The sequence below is a fragment of the Neovison vison genome, chromosome 5, assembly GCF_020171115.1.
Source record: "Neovison vison isolate M4711 chromosome 5, ASM_NN_V1, whole genome shotgun sequence".
Classification (NCBI taxonomy): Eukaryota; Metazoa; Chordata; class Mammalia; order Carnivora; family Mustelidae; genus Neogale; species Neogale vison.
The window spans coordinates 30,012,480-30,030,000 of NC_058095.1; the positions used below are offsets into that span (position 1 = coordinate 30,012,480).

Below are 17,521 nucleotides of genomic sequence, written 5' to 3' on the forward strand. Positions count from 1 at the left end.
TGCAGGAGACTTTGTATGCAATGTTCAGAAATTTAGCTGCATATCCAGCAGGGATCTTTAGGGAAGGAACATTACCAAATTTTGTTTGAAGGCAAGTTTTTCTGGCTCCAGCATGGAGAAATAGGAAAAGGTGTTTGGCAAGGGGACCGTGTAAGAGATAAATAGAACATTCAAACCGGAGACGGAGTGGATCCTCCACTAAGGCAGGAGCAGTGGAAGAATGGAGAAGAGGAATCAGGTTTGAGATGATGTGTGAAGTGGAGCAGAGGAGATTGAGTGCAAGTCCCAAGAATCCATTTTTGGTACTTTAACTAGAGAAAGGGATTTCACGTAGAGTGATTCACGCTAGAGAGACTCACAGCCAGGCGGAGGTGCTACCGTACTACTTGCCATTTTTGAAGCATCTCCCAGTAGATCTATTATTTAGTACTTCGAGGCATGCAGACATTGTTTTCAGAGACTGATGAATTAAAATCAAACTTTGACCTTGCCTGCGTTTGGCAAGTTTTCGTATTGTTAATGACTAATTCTTGCCCTGAGCAGAATCTCTTAAACTGAGGAAAAGCTGTTCAGATGTAGTTGATCTTTGCTCCTGACCAGTGCACACCCCTGTGATTTATCCTTAGTTACTGCACTTGCTGGCGCGGCCTGGTCTACCTACCATGTAGTGAATGTGATCCTAGTCTAATTTGGACCAGTAAGGCACATCCTGTCCTGAGATGCAAAGCCATGGGGCCAAATTTCGTGACAAGATGGAGAACCAAGGACAGAAACTCTGCCCCAGGGATATATTTGAGCTTTCTTTGGGTCCTTAAGTGAAAACTTAAACACTTGATGTCCAAACATTTTCTTTTTAGTATAATCCTATTCACAGACACTGTGGTTAATGAACTGCCATATTCTGTAACTTTTGTTTATAGGAACAAGGAAAAGTTTTGATCACTTGATATCAGACACAAAGGCTCCTAAAAGGCAAGAAATGGAATCAGGGATCACAACACCCCCCAAAATGAGGAGAGTAGCAGAAACTGATTATGAAATGGGTGAGAAACAGAGTTAATAATTGATCTAGATCATTGAAAATAAGGTGGGAGAGCCACATTTGCTTTCCAGCCATTTCTTAGAATCTTTAGGATGAAATGTAGACGCATTTGCGCTTTTTCAGAGATAAGCTATACAGTCCTTAAAATGAAAGTTATCCTGAAACCTGTATAAAAAGTAATCATATATATGATATATACAGCATTGTAAACAGCCAGCTAGAACTTTTGTATAGGTGACTATTAATTCTGTATGATGTTTATGTTGCTGTTTTAAGTACCTACTAAAAAGCTATTGAATTTTAGACGTATCATTAAAATAGGTGAAGTGGTATCTAGTATATCTGTTCAGTTAATACAGCTGATTGTCTTCATATCATCCTGCAGAAACTCAGAGGATTTCCTCATCACAGCAACATCCGCATTTACGCAAAGTTTCAGTGTCTGAATCAAATGTTCTCTTGGATGAAGAAGTACTTACTGATCCGAAGATCCAAGCACTTCTTCTTACTGTTCTGGTAAAGTTTTTGCCTTTTGCTTGTGGTGCCAGGGAGGGGGTTTGCCCTCAAGTGTTTATTCCAGTCTACTCTTAGGAGGCCCTTAAATGTTAAAAACCTGAAAGGAAGATTGTCTTGTCCTTCTCACCAGAACATGTAACAACACAGCCACAAAATAAAATGTGTTTTGTTGACGTTTTTGCCCTTTGGCAGGCCACGCTGGTAAAATACACCACAGATGAGTTTGATCAGCGAATTCTTTATGAATACTTAGCAGAAGCCAGTGTTGTTTTCCCCAAGGTTTTTCCTGTCGTGTAAGTATTTTCTGTTTTTATTTAACTTCCGTATCTGTCTTGAAGTCGTATGTTTTATCAAAGTTTAGGAGAAGTATCATCCAGTAATGTTCACTGGCTGTGGAGAGGGGAATGTGAGACAGCATGATAGAGATTTTAGTTTCGAGACAGTGGGTTTAGTGGGGGCCTAAGGCTAGTTATGGCCTATTAGGGAAAACATTTTTTTATCTTGTCAATTTTCCTTTTTTTTTAAGACGTTATTTATTTATTTGAGAGAGTGAGAGGGAGCACGAGCAGGGGGAGGGGCAGAGGGAGAAGCTGGCTCCCTGCTGAGCAGGACGCTCCTTGTAGGGCTTAATCCCAGGACCCTGGGATCAGGACCTGAGCAGAAGGCAGATGCTTAACCAACTGAGCCACCCAGGGGTCCCTCTTAAGTGCTTCATGGTGATGAGCATTATTCATTGTTCATTTCCTCACTTAGGAGCAAACCATTAGACACTCTATGTATCTGTTTTGGTTTCTTTTTTAGTAGAGCTTTTGTATTTATCCACAGCTGAGTGAAAATATAAAACCTTCTATATGGAAGATGAATTTTATTCTCTCAAGAGCTGAGATCATATTAGCCTCAGATTATTCAAATATGTTTTCCAGTATATATTTTCCATTTAATTTCCCTTTAAAAAGTTCTTGTGTTTGCTTTTTGTTTGTTTGCTTTTGTTTAGGCACAATTTGTTGGACTCTAAGATCAACACCCTGTTGTCATTGTGCCAAGATCCAAATTTGTTAAATCCAATTCATGGAATCGTGCAGAGTGTGGTGTACCATGAAGAATCCCCACCACAGTACCAAACATCTTACTTACAAAGTAAATCAGTGTCTTGGGAGGAGGGTGGTTGATGAACTTGCTAGTGTGTGCACTGGTAACAGAACGTACCAACTAAAGAATTCTTTATAAGGGATAGGCTTGTGGATACTTCTCTCTCCATATGCTATTTTCTACTCTTTTCATTAGACGAATGTTTAGTAACTGGTTTAAAACTTCTTAAGATTAAAATACAGTTTTATACTGAGTGTGTTTTAAGTGAGTCTTAGTCTACTCTGACATTCATTCTGAAAAAATGTTTTCAATGTGTGTTTAGGTTTTAAATGTCATCAACTGTATAACTTATTTAATTTCTATTAAAATTAAAAGACTGCCATGCTTATTATAAGAATAACATTTGGTTTGTTGCAGGTTTTGGTTTTAATGGCTTGTGGCGGTTTGCGGGACCCTTTTCAAAGGTAAGAAAAATCTGTTTTTCTCTATTGACAAAATGAAAGTTTTTATTCTATTAGTGTGCCTGCTTTAAGAGCACACAATATGCTGAAAACCAGAATGATGACTCACGATAAACACATTATTTTTATAAAATGTTTTCCACCACAAGATTCTTTCAAAGAGGCAGCACCTTTAATACATTTATATATCAGTTTTTACAAAAAAAAAAAAAAAAAACCTCAGTCCAGTTTATGCTTGACTTCTCAGAAGGGTGTGATAAACCTCTGTCAAGTTTTCTGCTCTTGGTTGTTTGTGTGTTTGATGATTGCAGTGCATACACTTAAGTATCTTATAATTAGGAAGGAGCATGACCTATGGTTAAAATAAACCTCATGACCCAAAACTAATACAGTGTTATATGTCAGTGAAATCTCAGTTTTTTTAAATTACATAATGAAAAAAAATATCCTCATGAAAATATTTTCCTTCCAGCCTATTGGATTAGATTCATTTTTATCTGGAATATATTCTTACTTGTTCTTGTTCATTTTTTTCTTTGATTAGCATTAGTTGATACGGTGCTACATAAATGTGTTTTTAATTATTGTCTCTGTGTATGGTCCCTCCAGATGGATTGAGATTCCTTGAAGGCAGGACTTCTGTTTCCCCCCACCCCAGTTCCTAGTGCAGTGTTCTAGATGCAGGGGTGCTAAATCAAGGTGAATTACCTAAATCTTACTCTAGTTTTAAGAATTAGGTATTTAGTTTTTTATTTTGTTCAGTTAGTACTGAGTATCTCTTGATATGCAAAGGCTGTCATTTAAAAAATGGGCCTGAATTCCTAGAAATTAAGTATATCTTGCAGGAAGGTTTGTAGTTCGATTGCCAGTAACCCTCTGCCCTCCGCAGTGTTCAGTTAGTTGAGTATCTAAACGACAGCTGGCATGATGAGCCTCTGCTCATTTTCTTGTTTTGGAAAATTGACTAGACATCGTAGCTGATGGTTTTATTGTCTCAGGATTAATTCAGTCTTTGCCTCTGCATGGCTGTCTGTAATCGCAGGGTCATCTGGAAGGTGTAGGTGTAAGCTGAAGAGTTCCCAGTCGGAAGTCCCATGGTAGTCTGGCAATCCTACGCCACCCCTTTTTTTTAGTGCTCTCTAGTACACAAGAAGAAAAATAGTACATTAAGCCCAGAACGAAAATTGAGTTAATCTTTTTTGGCTTCAAAGGGGATTTACAGAAAAAAAAAGAATGGAGCTAAAATAATTTCCTATTTTCCATTACAGCAAACACAAATCCCAGACTATGCTGAGCTTATTGTTAAGTTTCTTGATGCCTTGATTGACACGTATTTGCCTGGAATTGATGAAGAAACCAGTGAGGAGTCCCTCCTGACACCCACTTCTCCTTATCCTCCTGCAGTGCAGAGCCAGCTTAGTATTACTGCTAACCTTAACCTTTCTAATTCCATGACCTCACTTGCAACTTCCCAGCATTCCCCAGGTTAGTAAATGTAATCTTTATATAAATTTGAGCAATAATATTAATATACCAACATCAGGAATTCCCTTGTTATCAGGTTATAGTAGATTTTGCTCCTTTTTATCATGAGGTTCATCTTACATTTCTTCTTTACCTTATAGCTGATTTGAATTTTGTTATGCTATAAAGCTTTCTACTTTCAAACAGTTATTCATAAGATAGTGAAATGTTTCGAGTGTTCACGTAGTGTTCTAAGGTTGATAAGTTTTTAGAGTTTGGGCAGAAAGAGCAACTTCTAAGCTACCTCACCCTGTAAGTGAAGAGAATGAGAATTCCCTTACTAGATAGACTAGCCTTGCCCCGAGGGCTTCTGTGTCTCTGATACAGCATACTGTATCCAAGAAATCCACAAAGTATGGTAGTACCCATGTCCCTGTTGCCAGCAACAACACAACCATCCAGAGACCAACCTGAAAATCTAGGAAAATCAACAACCAGAGAAACATCACCTCAAGAAAATGACATCTTAAAGCACATAAGCGTATTCCTTGCCACAGAGTTGCTTTTAACTCCACACGAGCAAAGTGTGCCAGTGCAGCGTGCAGCTAAAAGGTGGATGCACTGAGAAATACTAGCTAATAGCCGGCGCAGGGCTCAGATACACAAGACGGCAGAAATGGCAAACCTGTAGACTTCCGGGCTCATTCGGTGTCGGAGTGAATGGTTTCCTACAACTCTGGTCAGCCCTAGAGGTGTTACTCAGTGCAGAACTGACGCCATTGTGTGTGATGATGACAGTGGGTAGTGAGGGAAAGCTTCCATGTGGTCATGTTTTCCATTCAGAATGATACCCTTCTAAAATGGTGAAAATTTTCAAAAGGTTTTGTGTTTAAAGTTCCATTATCTGAAAATTTTACTTTTGAAGCACTGATGTATATTTACTGTACATCGTTCTTTTTTGGGGTGTTAGCATGGATTTTCTTTTTAAAATCCTAGTAATAGCCTACAGTGATGTTCAAGACACATAAATAGAGACCCTGATTTATAATCCCAATCTTGCATGAGTAGTTTTGAAGGCCTGAAGAACTTGGCAAATATAATATCCAACTCATATTACAAACCATGGTATTAAAATAACTCATCCATTTGGTATTAAAATAACTATCTATTTAATACCATCTCATGGTATTAAAATAACTATCTATTAAAATAATTCATCTATTCAGTTTTGGTCAGCTACAAAGCTTTGGCCAGCAGAGGAAACAAATTATTTGGTCCAGCATTTATTGATTGATTGATTGACTGATTCTTTTTTCCTCCAAGTAATAAGAGAAGTCTGGCCAACATTTCTTCTGCATATAACCATGTTTATTTGCCCTCTGTCACTTATTCCCTAGGACATTATTTCTCCAACTGTGATCCCAGACCAGCATCAGCATCATTTGGGAGCTCACTAGAATACAGATACTAGAGCCCTACCCCAGACTTCTGCATAAGAAACTCCCAAGAGTCAGGCCCAGCCAGCAGTCTGTATTAATAAACACTCCAGATGATTCTTACACACGCTAGAGTGTAAGAAGCACTGCCCGAGGATATGCCTGCAGTCCTGGCCCATTATCAGCATTTCAACCATTAAAGCCAGGGAAAAATGTAAAATGTACTTCTAGATATTGTAGCCACTGAACTCTTTCCCCCACCACTGCATCCCCTGCCCCCACCTCCAAATCTTGGCATTTTGGAGCTAAGGAACACTGTAGAGATTGTTTAGTTCTAGGCTCACCATGTTGTGTGTGATGGGGAAACAGGGATTTAGAAGAGCTAAGGTAATTGCTTTATCACATAGTCCTTATCCAGAACCCAGGCCCGTGCTCTTTCTACCACATTCATCACTTTCCGTATCTATGATCAGCTTTCTTCCCTCCCTTTGTGTCCCTGTTTCTTTCATTTATTTGTTTAGCTATTGTTGTCTCATTACTTCCATCTGCCTTACCCTAGTCCACCACTCCTTTTTTTCCATAGAGCTCTCTGTTTTCTGCATTACTTGTTGTTTATAATGTTAATGACAACTGGAAAATTCATACTCTGTCTGTAGTTGCCCTACTGTTTTTAAATTTTGGTTTATTTTGACCAAACTTTTGCCACTTGGACAAAACCTGCTAAACCTGTCAAAAGTGGTTATTTGTTTTTATATTAAAACTTTTTTTTTTTTTTTTTAACACCCAGACTAGTTGTTAGAGAGGTTTCTGCCCTTCTTTGCCCACTAATGGAGACCCTAGAATAACCAGGTTGGAAACAGAGGTAGCAGTACAGGTCTTCCTGCTAGCTGATTAATTGCTTATATCCTGTGTTGGTTGTTTAAAAAATAAGTCCTATCCTGCAACCTCTTTTTTAAGAATTGTTTCTAAAAATCATAAAATAGTATATGTGGTTTTGGTTACAGTTTTAAACCAATGGTGTTACTTTTAGTAGTTCTTTAGATGGCTGCTTGAATAGACGACCACAGCCTGGAAGCCTTTGACTATTCTCAAAGGAAACAAGCTTTAAAAGCAGTAGAATTAATTAAGTAGAATCATGGTACTCAGCATTTCCTGGCTCTGAATTGCAAATTCTGTGTCCTCAGTTTGCCAGATTATTTTACTACATATTTTTGGGAAAACGGTTTATCTTTCCAGTAGTGGTTATACTCTACTATGAAGCAAACCCATTTGTATCTCCAAATTGTGGGCTTATCTCCATGAAGTGATTCTTATTTATCTATGTATCTAATTACTGTGCTTTTGCCATTTGCTCTTATAGAATACCTCTTTAAGAGCTAATATTTCATTTGTAATTAGGTATACTGTTTTTATCTTTAGCTACATGGAATTTTATATTCCTATCTCCTCATTTCTTTATGGAGCTGAGTTTGCTGATATCAAAGGGCTGAAGGAAGTAATGAATCTAACTCAGATTCTCAACTCAGCCTAGCATTTCAACTTTGATGTTTGGCTGTATAAAAATCAAAATAGGTTCCTGTTTCCACTCCCCATCAGCCAAGTCCCAAGTAGTATTTATTTATTCACTTACTTACTTGCTTATTTATTTTTAAAGATTTTATTTATTTAGATAGCGTGCAAATGGGGGGAGAGTTAGAAGGAGAGGGAGGGAGAAAGCAGGCCCCAAGCTGAGTGTGGAGCCTGATGCAGGACCTCCATCCTATGACCTCGAGACTGTGACCCAAGCTGAAACCAGGAGTAAGATGCCCAACTGACTGAACTGCCCAAGCGCCTCATAAGCAGAAATATTTAAAGAAAGTCCAGGAGCTCCTGGGAGGCTCAGTCCACTAAGCAGCTGCCTCTGGCTCAGGTCTTGATCCTGGGGTCCTGGGATCGAGCCCCGTGTCTGGCTCCCTCCTCAATGGGGAATCTGCTTCTCCCTCTTTCTGTGCCCCCCAAACCCCAACCCACCCCCCGGCTTGTGCTTTCTCTCTCACTCACACATTCTCTCAATAAATAAATTAAATCTTAAAAAAAATTTTTTCATGTCACTCCCTGAAGTGGACACAGATGTGGCTTGCCATCAAATTACCCAACATTAATCTGCTCCTAGTCTCCTGAGCTTTAAGCAGGTGAAAGTTCTGTTGCCCTATGTCAAAAGGCAAAAGTCACTGATCTGCGTAGAGCTCCACTCTGCTGTAGACTTTCCTTGTCAGTGCAAGCCTCTGCTTTCTAGATCTTTGGTACTTAACAAGGATCAGCCACTAAGCTGTGTTTTCTTTTTGGTCACCAGACAGCATTCTCACTGTCAAATCAGCTAGATAAGATTAATGAACTCCCTCCCACTCCCAGGCATTAAACCTTACTTAAATAATGTATTAACTTATTTGGGGGCGGGGTGGTAATTCATCAGCCACCAGCTTCTGAGAAAGTGTTGGTCACTACATAAAGCAATTGTCTCTGAAAATCCATTCTTCCTGACAAACTATCATAGCTCACTTGTCTATCCCCTTAGCACAAAGACGATTATTTTCTAAATCTGTATTTTTTTAAAGTTTCATTTATTTGAGAAAGAGAGAGCGCATGAGCAGGGGGAGGGACAGAGGGAGAGAGAGAGAGAGAAGCAGACTCCCCGCTGAGCAGAGAGCCCAATGTGGGGCTCAATCCCAGGTCCCTGAGATCATGACCTGAGCCAAAGTCAGATGCTTAACCCACAGAGCCACCCAGGCGCCCCACTAAATCTATATTTTAAAATGTGTAAATGACTGTCTTCTGACTCCCTCCCTAGTTGAAATTGAACTTGGCATCAGTGGAGCTGTCAGTGGAGTTCAGTGCATGTAAATTTATATTAACTTTTTAGCCAAATGAACATAAAACTCTGCCTCTTCAGATTTTCCCAAATGTCACTGAGAGCCCTGAAGAGAATCCATAAAATTTACTCTCTGACACACAAGATATGCCAAGCTGATTTTGTGGTCCCCTGTTAGGTCCAGTGTGGCTGAGCTGGACATGAATGGAAGAACCAGATTTAGAGCTAGAAAAACCCAAGTTATTCACTTAAAAATGCTGTGTGTGGTCTCAGCATTTCTACCACTCAGCCATGAATGGTCTTCTTAGGTAATGAGCAAAGAAGCCTTTTTAAAGCCATAGTTTTGAATGCTTTATAACCTTCTCAAGTGCAGTCTCCCTCCATCCTCTTTACATGTTGAAGACCAAGTATACTAGAAATAGAAATCCAGATGGAATTATATAGACTAAGTACCCATTAGGAAATTAAATAGATCCGCTTCCAATGTATTAAGTTTTAATTTATACTCTGCCAGTGTCTCCCAATGTTTTTCACACTGTAATTTAATTCAGTAAACATTTGAGGACCCATTTTGTAGACGTACACTAGATAATCTGGGCCACTTAAAGACGGGAAAGACCCTGGTCACCAGAGACTTGACAGTTTTTGCCTTTGGGTCTCAGTATTGGGTTTTGAGCTCAAGTTTTTACTTCCTTCTAACAAATTCTACATGTATGCAGGTTCTTTGATTTTAAGTGCAAGATTACAGTGCTCGGTAGAAAATAACCAGAATCCCAGATACTTAATCCTACAGAGATTCATTGTTCACTACATGCAAGGAACTCTTCTGAGACCTGTGGAAGGGGGGTAGCCAGTAGCTCATAATAGCTGCCCTCAGGTGGATGTCAGGGTAAGAGGGTGAAGTGTACACAGAAAGAGTCATTTTGACCTCTCTCATGGGGCTTGTTATGTAGTACTTTGTACTATAGAGTATTCTGATGGATCAAAGAGACATTTATTTGGAAGACACAGGTAATAGTTACAGCAAAACTTTTATAATGTATTTTTTACCTCAAAAAAATATGAGGCATGTGTTACAATTTTTTGAACAAAACAGCCATGTGGTCTATTTTACATGTTTTTTACTAGGAAAAAAAAAAATCCCCCACCACCCCCGCCTTTAATCAGCTTACTTTACTGTGTGTTGGAGGATGAATTTTTTAGAGCAAAAAACCTGTTCAGTTGAGGGTTATTGTTGTTTTAATTCACCTCTTCCACTTTATTTGGGGCCGTGTCCAAGCCTGTCAGTTACTCCGTCACTTAGCTTCTTCAACGTAGACCTTCCCCCTGGGCAGCTGGATGATCAGCGCCGCTGACAGCTGTGTGTGCACGGGTAGGGTATCAGCACCGTTTCTCTACGGGGAGGCTGAGCCCTGAGTCAGTAACACTCCTGATACGTTCACCAGGTTTCAAATGTCTCCCTCTTAGAAGACACTTAAGGCCTCTCTTTCGAGACTACTTAAAATCCCTGAAACAATTTTAATGTTTTTGGCCACTGCATATGGTATCCCCAGACCTTTATTTGGGATTTTCTTAATTTCTTTCCCATCTTTCTCCGTGTTATTATTACCCTGGATTTAAGGGAGAAAAATAATTTTAAACTGAGCAATTGCTTGGTGTAATTTCTGCTAATTTTTCATTTCATTTTTTAGTTTAATTCTTGACTTCAAATTCTTCATTCCAAAGAAGGTGGTAAAAACACATCTATCTGTAAAACTGTAAGTCCTAACATTTATTTAGAGTGTGATATTTAGGAAATTAATGGTCAGAGTTCAACAATTCAAAAGATTGTTTCTGAAAACCACGGAACATAACAATTGTCCAGTATCTACTCGTATTTCACCCTTTCACAAAGCCTTGTGGACATCACTCACTTTTGTCTTTCCTTCCATTCTGTGTCTGTGAAGCTTCTCTGCCTTGTTCTAAGTCGGCAGTTTTCATGCGGCTGTTTCCTCATCAAGGTACTCTTTACTTCTGCCATCTCTGCACGACATGCCGCTTCCCCCGCATTCATCCCGGGCACGTGGCATGAGACTTCATTCACCGAGCCCTGTCAGCACCGTTTGGCTTAGCACCTGAGGCACTTGTAAAACCACTGCTTTAAGGTCTGGTGCTCACTGACCCTGCAGGGCCGTGCATCCTGTGTCAATGAACGAGCTGCTACCACTCCCCCGTGAACACAGAACATGCGGTCCCAGCCCCGGGCAAACACAGGCGGGTGAACAGGGAACCCCAGGGAGAGTTAGTAGAAAAAGCAGGGTATGTGGTTTGAGGAAGAGTTTTTAGCTTAGGAAATACTGGTCTTCCCCCAGTATAAATCCAATCCCAGTACTTCCTTAGAAATTAAAGCTGGCTGTGTACCCTTATCATCTATATTTTAAAAAGGGAATATGGTCTTTAGTTAGCTCTAAGGACTAAGAAGAAGAAAATGTGATGCACTTCTATCTAATTTATAAAAGTTGCCTTGTCTTCTTTTAACTCTTCTGTAATGATTATACAAAAAGATTAGTCCAAATACAAAAAGGAAGTATTGGCAACTGATGAAAGTACATTAAAAGTTTTGTTAATTCTTACGGTTATGTATATCTAGCTTAAAATACAAATAGTTCTAAACACATATTTAACATGTCTTTGTGAAGGTATTTACTGTCCCCAAGAATAAGCTATAGTTACCTTTTCTTTTACGATTTATTATATTTTGTGCTGGTTCACATTAACTTAGGTACACATTCTAGTGTGAAATTCAAGTACTGTGCATTCATTCTAATACTCCTTTCAGTACGTCACTTGGTCTTTAATTTCAGGTATTAGGAGCATCTTGATTTGTGTAGAATTATTTTATCTGTGTGCAGAAAGTCTTCACCTGGATGATCCTGTCCGAGTGTTCTAACAACCCTTTGAAATAGGCACATCTACTCTTATCCTTAATTGACAGACTGAGAACTAAAACCGATTAGGGTCTGATCCCACCAAGACTCGGACCTGGGTCTTCTGACATGTTTGCATCATTGTATGAAACAAATGAGCCCGCTGATATATTTGCCCTCTCATATATGCCATAAGATTTTTCTGACAGGTTTGCCATAGCATAGATGTAATCAACTAAGCAGTGCAGAGTCAGCTAACCTGCCAGCCCTCCCGTGCAGGTGGTGTGAGATGCGAGTTATTCATCTTTTATTTTGGGGGTATGACTTCTCACAAATCACCTAACCCCTTTTTCTTCAGCTTCTCAAGAACTGAAAGGGATTCCATCCTTTTATTATTTCATGAAAGTATGAGGTTCCAGTTTGGGAAAGCCATTTTGGCGCTTAAAATTTAGGTGAATTTTTTAAATGAAGTGTTTTATTATTCGTCAGGCTGGATCTATCCCCAGCTGTCAAAATAAATAAACCCTATACCTGCCTTCAAGGAACTCATGTTCAAGCAGAGGAGATAGACGTACAACTTCAGTTAACCATCATGCACTCTAATCATTTTTCCCACTTGATTTATTGAATTCTGGCCAATAACGCCTTTTATTTAGGATTTCATCTTTATCAGGAACCACCACAATTCATTGAAGCGTACTGCTTCTTCTTGCACTACTGCATAGAATTTCAGCTTCTTCCGTCCTGCGTGTTTGTAACTTGGCTGCACGTTTGACCACAGCCTGTCTGTGGGAGAACTTAAACTAGGAAATCAGGACCACAGAAGTTTTTACCTTTGTTTCATTCAGGTGGTAGTTTTGGGGTTACCATCATCTCCCGGGGGTTTTTTTGTTTTTGTTTTTGTTTTTGTTTTTGTTTTGCTTTTGTGCCCACTGAGGGTCAGAAGGGTGAGCCAATACTTAGGGGCCTAAGAGAGACCAGAGTGCAAAGCCTCGGAGAGGTGACACCAGGGTCTGCTTCCTAATTTAAATTACAGCCCGTACCAGTGAGAGTGGATTCTGCCTGCATTTCAGCAGTCTGGCTGACCATCTGAGAGTGCTAAGACCAGACTTCACTATAGAAGGCAGAAAGAAAGGCTGCTGCCAAAATTCTCAAACATGCTAATTATGCTTGGAAACAGAAATGTCAGAACCGGGCACTATGATTGCTGCTTCTTACTAACTTGGCTTCTCCAAAATGCTGTAGCTTCGTATAAATACAATGCAATTTAATTGATTTTTTTCCTTAAAAATGACCCTCCACGGTGTATATGTCAGCTTCTCCTTTGATCTTTAAGGTAATACAGCTTTGCTGTGAGGTTGGGAATCAGTTTTACACATTTACCTGTGTGTGGTTTATAGAGTTGGGTCACTGAGTAGGAAGAAAACACACATACAAAAGTAAGAGTTGAGATGAAAATTAATTTGAGAGTGGAAGTAGGATGTCAGCCTCTCACATAGCGTGGAAGCTTTTGGCTATGAGTGATGGGACTAAGTCAGTGACACTTAAACGTTTTTTACCAAAAGGAAACACATGCTCATTAGGAAAACAATTAGAAAATTTAAAAGGACAGAAGGAAAAAATCATCCATGATCCCACCACTCTAAGATAATCACTGTTCGTTAACATTTTAGTACATCTTCTTCTGTTGTCTTATTTTTTTTTTATCTAGTAGAGACCCTCATATGTGTAAGACTTTATACCTTGCTTTCTATCCTTAACATTTAACAGGAATAAATAAGGTCTTAAAAATTTTATTTAGAGGTCTGAAGGTTAATTGCTTTTTTTTTTTTAAGATTTTATTTATTTATTTGACAGACCGAGATCATAAGTAAGCAGAGAGGCAGGCAGAGAGGGGGAAACAGCCTCCCTGCTGAGCAGAGAGCCCGATGTGGGGCTCGATCCTAGGACCCTGAGATCATGACCTGAGTTGAAGACAGAGGCTTTAACCCACTGAGCCACCCAGGCGCCCCTGAAGGTTAATTGTTTAACAGAAAATAGAAGATCCTTAGCTTCACCCTAAGTGACTTAATCTATGTGACCCCAACTTCTGTAACTTTAATTCCTTTTTTTTTTTAAATTTTTGACAATTCTTAATTTCTTTTTTTTTAATATTTTATTTATTTATTTGACAGAGATCACAAGTAGGCAGAGAGAGAGGAGGAAGCAGGCTCCCTGCTGATCAGAGAGCCCAATGTGGGGCTTGATCCCAGGACCCTGGGATCATGACCTGAGCCGAAGGCAGAGGCTTTAACCCACTGAGCCACCCAGGCGCCCCTGTAACTTTAATTCTTAAGAATATTGGTGGGCAGCAGGTCCTTGTTCTCAGATAAAAGCATTGCCACCTTGCAGCATAATGACTGCTTTCTCCGTGGAGTGAGCTGAGTCTCTCGGTAGCAAGGCCATGTCACACTTGGGCATACAAGAACCAGCCCCAGGGTGGCAGATTGAAGGCAGAGCGCCACAGTCCCTCCTCGGGGTGGGCCACACTGGGCTCCTCCTGACAGCTGTCTCCTAGTTGTTTCAAACCCTTGTTTGTTTAAATCCTAGCTTTGCCTAAATCTTATTTTCTGTGAAGGATAAGAATCCACATAAGGAACTGTGGACTTGAACTTGTAGGCCACAAGCAGATTTAAGGAAATGGAAAGTCAGATGCACTAAGTTCATGATAATTTCAAATGCAGGAAGCTAAAAAACAATATTTTTCTTTTTTTTTCCACTCAAAATGTGGCACCACACCCTGCAGATCAGGGGCTGCATGTGTTTGGGCTCTGAGTTACAGCAATGATCATATTTTAAAATGGAAGCATTCAGTTCAACCAATATTTACTGAAAAAGATACCAACTAAATCTTACCAGAAAATGAAAATGAATAATAAACGATCTTTGCTTTTCTAGGTGCTTTTATTCTCATAGAGGCAATAAGACGTATACACAAGCTGTGGTAGCAGGGGCAGAATGTAAGACATATAAATGCCATCTAGAAGCAGGGAGAGATGGGGGGAGCTGGGAGCTCTGGCAGGACCCAGCGGAGTGCATCCTGAAGGAAATGGAGATGAGGAAAACATGGGTCGAATTTATCTTGTGGAGACAGGCAAGGCACCAGAGGGAGCTTGTGTAGACACGCACCGCAGAGTTCAGGGCACGCTGGAGGTGACAAGCAGCCTTCTGTCAATTTTGTTATTTTTCTTAAAAATTCACTCTGGAGAAGATGCAGATACATAGAAGAGAATAAAAATCATCCAGAATTCTGTTAGCCAGAAACTTCTGTGGACATTGTGGTATCCTTTCTTCCATTCATCTTTCCACACATATGATTGGAATAGAGCAGATTTGAGATGCTGGTCCAACGTGCGTGGCTCTTCGAGGGGGGTGGCAGACGTCCTTGAGCTGCATGCAGACCCCTCGCCCAGTGCACTTTTTCATAAAAAAGCACTAAGAAATACCCCGTGTTCCTCTGATAAGTTCCAGACAGCAAACCATTACTGAGCCTCTGGAAATCTGGCCATGTGCCTCCAGATACTTCACACTCTGAATTGAACACAAGTCTGCATCTAAATGATGTGTGGCTCCTAGAAGATCCTCACGAATCCATTTCCTGCTCAGGAGCCACAAGGCACATGTGTGGATATACGTCCATTTTCTGTAACATGAATACTTTTAGACTTGAAATGGTGCTTTGTCCAAAACCAATTATTTTTCCTCTCTCAGATTTCATTTATATTTTAAAATTCAAATGGTACAGTAAGAATAAAATAAAAATTACCTGAATTAACACCTTCCAGAAGTGGAAGCTTCTGGAAGCTGTTGTCCCACCCCACCCCCTTTTTTTTATCTGTATGTGAGAAATTTTTTTTCCTTACTTCAAAATTATGGTCATCTTTCTGTATCAGTAAATATCAAGCAGAACTTTCCATTTTGATATAAATTGCTAAAATGCTGTCCAGCTTTCTGCTCTCCCACAAGTTATGCCACAGATGGATATAATCACTGATTATTTTGGTAAATTTTATTGAAGTGTAACAGACAGGAAAGTATACAGATCAAGAAACTGAACATTACCAGCACCCCCAAGAAACCACCCGCCTCCCCCCTTCCAGTCACTGCGGCCCTCAGTAACCACTATTCTGTTACCTATCTAATTTGCAATCTTTACTAATGGAATGGGCAAAAATATCTTTATTTTTTCTTTATTTTTTTGCTTCTGGTTACTTTTATGCAGTTACTGCTTGGACTGCTTCTGGAATTCACAGTAGGGCCCCATTTTTGGAGGTTAAGTCTCCTCCATGAAAGAAATGAATGGCATCTATTTTAGGTGCAGAACACGAAGGGATTTGCCATAATTGAAAACTTTAAAGAAGAGTCTGCAGTATAACTTATGGCATCTATTATTTTCTCAGTAAATATCGGAGTTCCTTTGGGAGAGGCACTATGATTTAAAAAAAAAAGAAGAAGAAGAAAGTATCTTCCTTTCTTTGAAGTGACAAATTTCAGTACCTTCTGCAACTAGAGAGTATATTCTGTGTAGAAACACCAGTAAGGATATGTGGCTAGAAGCTGACCTCTGCTGGAAGCTTCTGGTATGATGTGGAGGAAGGAGCCCTAATCTTCCTGGTGGCTGCTAGCCTTCATTCAGCTCAAGCCTGCCTGCCTCTAGCTTTCCCTGGCAGCTTCTCGGTTGTTACTGGTGTTTTTTTGTTTTGTTTGGTTTGGTTTGGTTTGGTTTGGTTTTTTTTTTTTTTTTTCTTACGCTGTTTTTCTGCTATGATAGCAAATCTTGCTTAACAAAATGTGACATTTTCTGTGTGGCAAGGTCTTTGTAAACATCCTAGTGGTTGACTATTGAAATATGCGAAAACAATTGGCCAGGTGGTATCCTACCCACACCATGAGATTCAGACCTGGAGCTTGACGGCAGAGGAGGGGGAGTAACTAGCTGCTCTGCTTCTCTCCAGGAATCGACAAGGAGAACGTTGAACTCTCCCCCACCACTGGGCACTGTAACAGTGGACGAACTCGCCACGGATCCGCAAGCCAAGTGCAGAAGCAAAGAAGCGCTGGCAGTTTCAAACGTAATAGCATTAAGAAGATCGTGTGAAGCTTTCTTTCTTTCCTTTTTCAAACAGACATAACTCACATGGGCTCGTCACTAGTGACCCCTTCACCACCGTGCTGTGACGCTGCACTTCATGTCTTTAATGAGCCCGCCCACGTCTGCCATGTTGCCAGATGATCAACTCTTGGAAGCATTGCCTAAATTTAATGCTGCTTTTTCTTTGACTTTGTTTTCCTTCTACTTTTGGTGTGTCTGGTTTAAGCAGGTGTTCAGAACAACTGCAAAGAAAGTGGGAGGTCAGGACACGTGAACTGAGAACATCCCAGTTGTGAGAGAGGATGGATTCTCGAATACTTGCTACCACTGGCCAGCTATGAAAGCCATTTGCACAGAGCTCTCTGCCTTCTCTGTTTCCCCTTCTTCATCATACACAGTAAAGTGTTAGTCTTATTTACACACTTTTCAAGATAGAAGTTTATGGGAGAAATACTACTATAACCCCAGTATGTTTAATCTTTTAGCTGTGGACTTTTTTTTACCTTACACACCTGAAGGAACCATAGAGGTCACACCTCAGTGACTTCACACCATAAAGCCACAGGCAAGGTACTTTGGGGGGTGGGGGGGATGGAGGGATTTAGTATTTTGTAATGAGTTCTTAAGA

The 17,521-nt window shown here is 40.0% G+C and overlaps 1 protein-coding gene across 7 annotated transcripts in view; it reads left to right on the top strand.

The window, feature by feature from the left end:
- Nucleotides 1-17,521, top strand: part of NF1 (neurofibromin 1) — a 253,323-nt gene that overhangs the window by 232,925 nt on the left and 2,877 nt on the right. For 5 of the 7 annotated variants that reach the window (XM_044248346.1, XM_044248349.1, XM_044248347.1 and 2 more), the window contains 7 exons: nt 921-1,043; nt 1,428-1,558; nt 1,751-1,851; nt 2,553-2,695; nt 3,065-3,111; nt 4,377-4,593; nt 16,757-17,521. The exon at nt 16,757-17,521 is cut by the window's right edge and continues 2,877 nt beyond it. In XM_044248346.1, coding sequence (XP_044104281.1) covers nt 921-1,043; nt 1,428-1,558; nt 1,751-1,851; nt 2,553-2,695; nt 3,065-3,111; nt 4,377-4,593; nt 16,757-16,899 — 905 coding nt within the window. In that variant the 3' untranslated portion in view covers nt 16,900-17,521. The remainder of the gene's footprint in view (nt 1-920; nt 1,044-1,427; nt 1,559-1,750; nt 1,852-2,552; nt 2,696-3,064; nt 3,112-4,376; nt 4,594-16,756) is intronic. The other 2 variants (XM_044248352.1, XM_044248351.1) reach the window with 2 other exon arrangements.